At 45.6% G+C, this 3,908-nt stretch overlaps 1 protein-coding gene across 1 annotated transcript in view; it reads left to right on the forward strand.

The window, feature by feature from the left end:
- The first annotated feature begins 342 nt into the window (after positions 1-342).
- drd4b (dopamine receptor D4b) overlaps positions 343-3,908 on the forward strand; it is an 18,198-nt gene continuing 14,632 nt past the window's right edge. The window contains exons 1-2 of the mRNA XM_050051354.1: positions 343-836; positions 2,721-2,833. Coding sequence (XP_049907311.1) covers positions 588-836; positions 2,721-2,833 — 362 coding nt within the window. The 5' untranslated portion in view covers positions 343-587. The remainder of the gene's footprint in view (positions 837-2,720; positions 2,834-3,908) is intronic.

Genomic DNA, 3,908 nt, shown 5'->3' on the forward strand with positions numbered 1-3,908 from the left:
TCACAGAGAGGTGTAAATGGTCCCCTGATGATAAACAGGTGATTACGGCCCTGTCATTAAACAACAACACTGAACTGATCTTTGTTGTCCTGGTCAAACAGCTGATTCACTCCTGCTGGGACTGTTCACACCAAGCGAGCAGCAGAGCTCCAGTAAGTAGATTTACGCGGATGGATTTAAGCTGTTGCCTTCTGATTCGTCCACTCTGCAAACTTGTTGCTTCAGCAGCGGGCTGAGAGGACGGCAGGAAACTGATCCACATAATGCTACAGAAGCCCGGCGGTGTAAGCTCAGTAAATGTTAAAGAAAAGTAAACCGAGGGGCCGGGGAAGGTGGGTTTCTAAAGCAGGATCTGGTGACTGTGCGCTGCGTGGCTGTGCGTCTGGAGAGCGGAGCGCACCGCGCACTGAACGCGTCAGATGAGCGACCTCTCGGGAAAACTCTCACAGACTTCACCTGTGACGCTCCTGCTCATCTCGGAGCTGCTGGATACGGCTCATAGATGAAAACCACCCCGGAGAGAGTCGGTCTCTGTCGGACAAGGAGCCCGTCAGTCTGCGGCGCACGGCGGAACACCACCGGCGACCATGTCGGACATCTCCACTGATTTTAACAACGACACGCTGCCGGCGGCTGCGGTCACAGACTTCAACTTCCCGGCGCTCATATTCGGGATTTTACTGATTGTGATCATCACTGGTGGAAACGTGCTCGTGTGCCTCAGCGTGTACCTGGAGAAGGCTTTAAAAACCACCACCAACTACTTCATAGTCAGTTTGGCGTTCGCAGACCTGCTGCTGGCGGTGCTGGTGCTGCCGCTCTTCGTTTACGCAGAGGTAAGCACCTACAGGAGCCGGGTGGGCTACTGAACCTCGGGCCACAGGGGGCCACAGGGGGCCACTGGGGCCATATTAACAGGATGTGTGCTGTAGTATTTAAAATCTGTGCAGTGTCAGTGTGGATGTGCTGTAGCAGGAAGCTTAGACAGTCAGAGTCTCTCTTCACCTCCTTCAGTGGGAACTAAACACTTCAGTTTAACTTAAGTTTGTTGTCAACCAACAGCAGCACCTGAGAGTCCGACCTCACCTGCAGAGTGTCACTGAAAGATGCACAAAACGAACAAGCCTACAGAGACACACAACATCCACTAAGATGCAAAAACAACCTCTAAGTTGTGCTACATGACTATGACGTTGCACAAAACAACCACAAAACACACAAAACTACTACAAAAACATGTGAAGGGACCTCAGATATTCAAAATGACAACAAAGACATGCAAAATGACGTTAAAGATGAGTAAAACAACTACAAAAATATGCTTAACTACTACAAAGATGCATAAAACGACTACATGGACATGCAAACTGACCACAAAAACGGGCAATAGAATCACAGACATGTAAAATGATTTTAAAAAGCACACAAAATAATAACAAAAACACACAAAAGGACCACAAAGACATGCAAAATTACCACAGATGCGCAAAATAACTCCAAATCATGCAAAAAATGGCCACAGACATGCAGAATTATCACAAAACATGCACAATGACCACAGACATGCAAAATGACTGAAAAGATGTGTAAAACAACGACCAAAACATTGCTTAACAACTACGAAGATGCATAAAATGACGACATAGATATGCAAAATGATTAAAAAAAAGTGCACCAAATTACCACATATGCGCGAAATGACTGCAAAACATGCAAAAAACGTCTGCAAAGACATCCAGAATGACCACAAAACATGCAAAATGATAGACAAGACATCTTAAATGACTACAAAAATGTGTAAAACAACTACAAAAAAATCTTTAATGGCTACAAAGATGCATAAAATGACTACATGGACATGCAAACTGATGAAAAAAGCACACAAAATGACCACAAACACATGCAAAACAGCCACAAACACATGCAGAATGACGACAGATGAGCAAACTGACTGCAAAACGTGCAAAAACGGCCACATAGACGTGCAGAATGATCATGAAAACAAGTAAAACGACCACAAAGACACATGTAATGGCTACAAGAACATGCAACATGACAACAGAAACATGCTAAACGACTACAAAGAGACATGAAACAACCACAAAGATGTGCAGAACAACGCAGTCAGCAGCTAAAGTGACCACACACAAGACAGAAAAAGTAAACTGCTGCAGCCACTTTGTGTCTGGCTCTTATCTAGGAGGGGCGGGGGGGCTTTTACATGTCTGTGCCCAGGGGCCATTAGTTTTATAATCCACCCATGACAGTTGCCTGTGTCACAGCTAACACCTGCAGACGTTGTGTTTTTAGTGTGTGTGTTTTTCAGGCGAGTGTGTCTGTGTGAATACGTGTGTGGCTCAGAGATGCCCTGCTGACGCTTCCCCTCTAAGTCCTCTTTAATTAGCTGCATTTGTGATCTTGTTACCCGTGCTAGTGGCTGCAGCCACTTAATCTAGCGAGTGTCACGCCGGTGGCTCGTCCACATGCACTCGCTGGATTAGAGGAGTCAGTCTGAAAGTTAAAACCTTCCCATGGTCACCTGAAGAGAAGTCAGGAGGGGAGGAAGTGTTTCACTGGAGGAATGTTTGTCTCAACACTGAGCTGCAGTGGTGCAACGGGATTAAACATATTTACTCTCAGATTTGGGGCAGCTAATCACTCGCTGTTTGTGTGTTTCTTTCTCTCTCGCTGTGTGTGTGTGTGTGTGTGTGTGTGTGTAGTTTCAGGGTGGAGTTTGGTCCTTGAACATGCTGATGTGTGACGGCCTGATGACCATGGATGTGATGCTGTGCACCGCCTCTATATTCAACCTGTGCGCCATCAGCGTGGACAGGTACGTCTATGTGTGTGTGTGTGTGTGTCTGGTCGAGGTTTAGACGGGGACATCAGTCATTCCTCTGCTGTAACGTGACAAGCAGCTTCTGTTTGGTTTTCACTGTGTGAGCCAATGGAGGAGGGGATGAGGGAACCAGAGGAGGGAGCGTGAGGATTCATATTTATCTCAAAATTTAAAAACAAGACTTGAATTTGATCCATAAATGATTCAGATGTTTAAATATTCTCCTGCAGACTCTAAAATCCTGCTTCGCTCTGATGCAGAGAATCGTTCAGAAACCTGAGGTGTGATTCTCCTGCACTGGATTTCAGCTCACCAGAGCTTTGACGCAGGTGTGAGCCGTTGATGAGCTGAAATTAAAATGAAGCAAAATGTGTGAGCAGTGAGAAGATGGAGGTGATTCTTTCACATTATTTTTTAACAGCTGCAACGCTGCTGCTTTTTTTCCTGAATTTGTTTTTGGTGAAACAAAGACATCGTTACTAAACTGCAGTGCAACTTTGTGATGACAAAAGCTGAGTAAGACATGTAGGGCAGATGTGGACAAGTGAGTCAGTTTACTGCAGCTCAAACAAGACGAGTGGGTGAAGATTTTTGCAAATTCAAAATCTTTTTTTTCCAAGTAATTGAAAAACTGAGAAGGAAAGATTTAGGCCCCGATCGCACAGAAAGTGTTTTAGCAGCTGGAGCCTTTTGATGATTGTTTTTAATGAGAATGAAGCTTTTTGCTCGCTGTTTTTGTGTTGTGATGCATCTGGCGTTTTTGCTGGAGTGAACTCTGAACCCCTCCAGTTGAAAAAAAAGTCAACTCAGCGTAAAAGCGCCCCACGTCACCTCCACTTTTTTTTCCAATGGGATGATCTGAGAGGCGGGCCTTCTGTGGTGGTCACGACAAGTTTACATTTGGTAAACAATGGAGGAGAAACTGGTGGTAGTGGTTGCTGGATACCCAGAGCTATACGGCCCGACGATAGACAGCAGGTTGTCAAACTGCCCCTGAGTCATCCTAAAATCTGGCTGTAAACGTCCATGATGGAGGAGAAGCTCCTGGACCAACTGGTGGTACTCCCCA

This window comes from Epinephelus moara, chromosome 1 (assembly GCF_006386435.1).
Source record: "Epinephelus moara isolate mb chromosome 1, YSFRI_EMoa_1.0, whole genome shotgun sequence".
NCBI lineage: Eukaryota > Metazoa > Chordata > Actinopteri > Perciformes > Serranidae > Epinephelus > Epinephelus moara.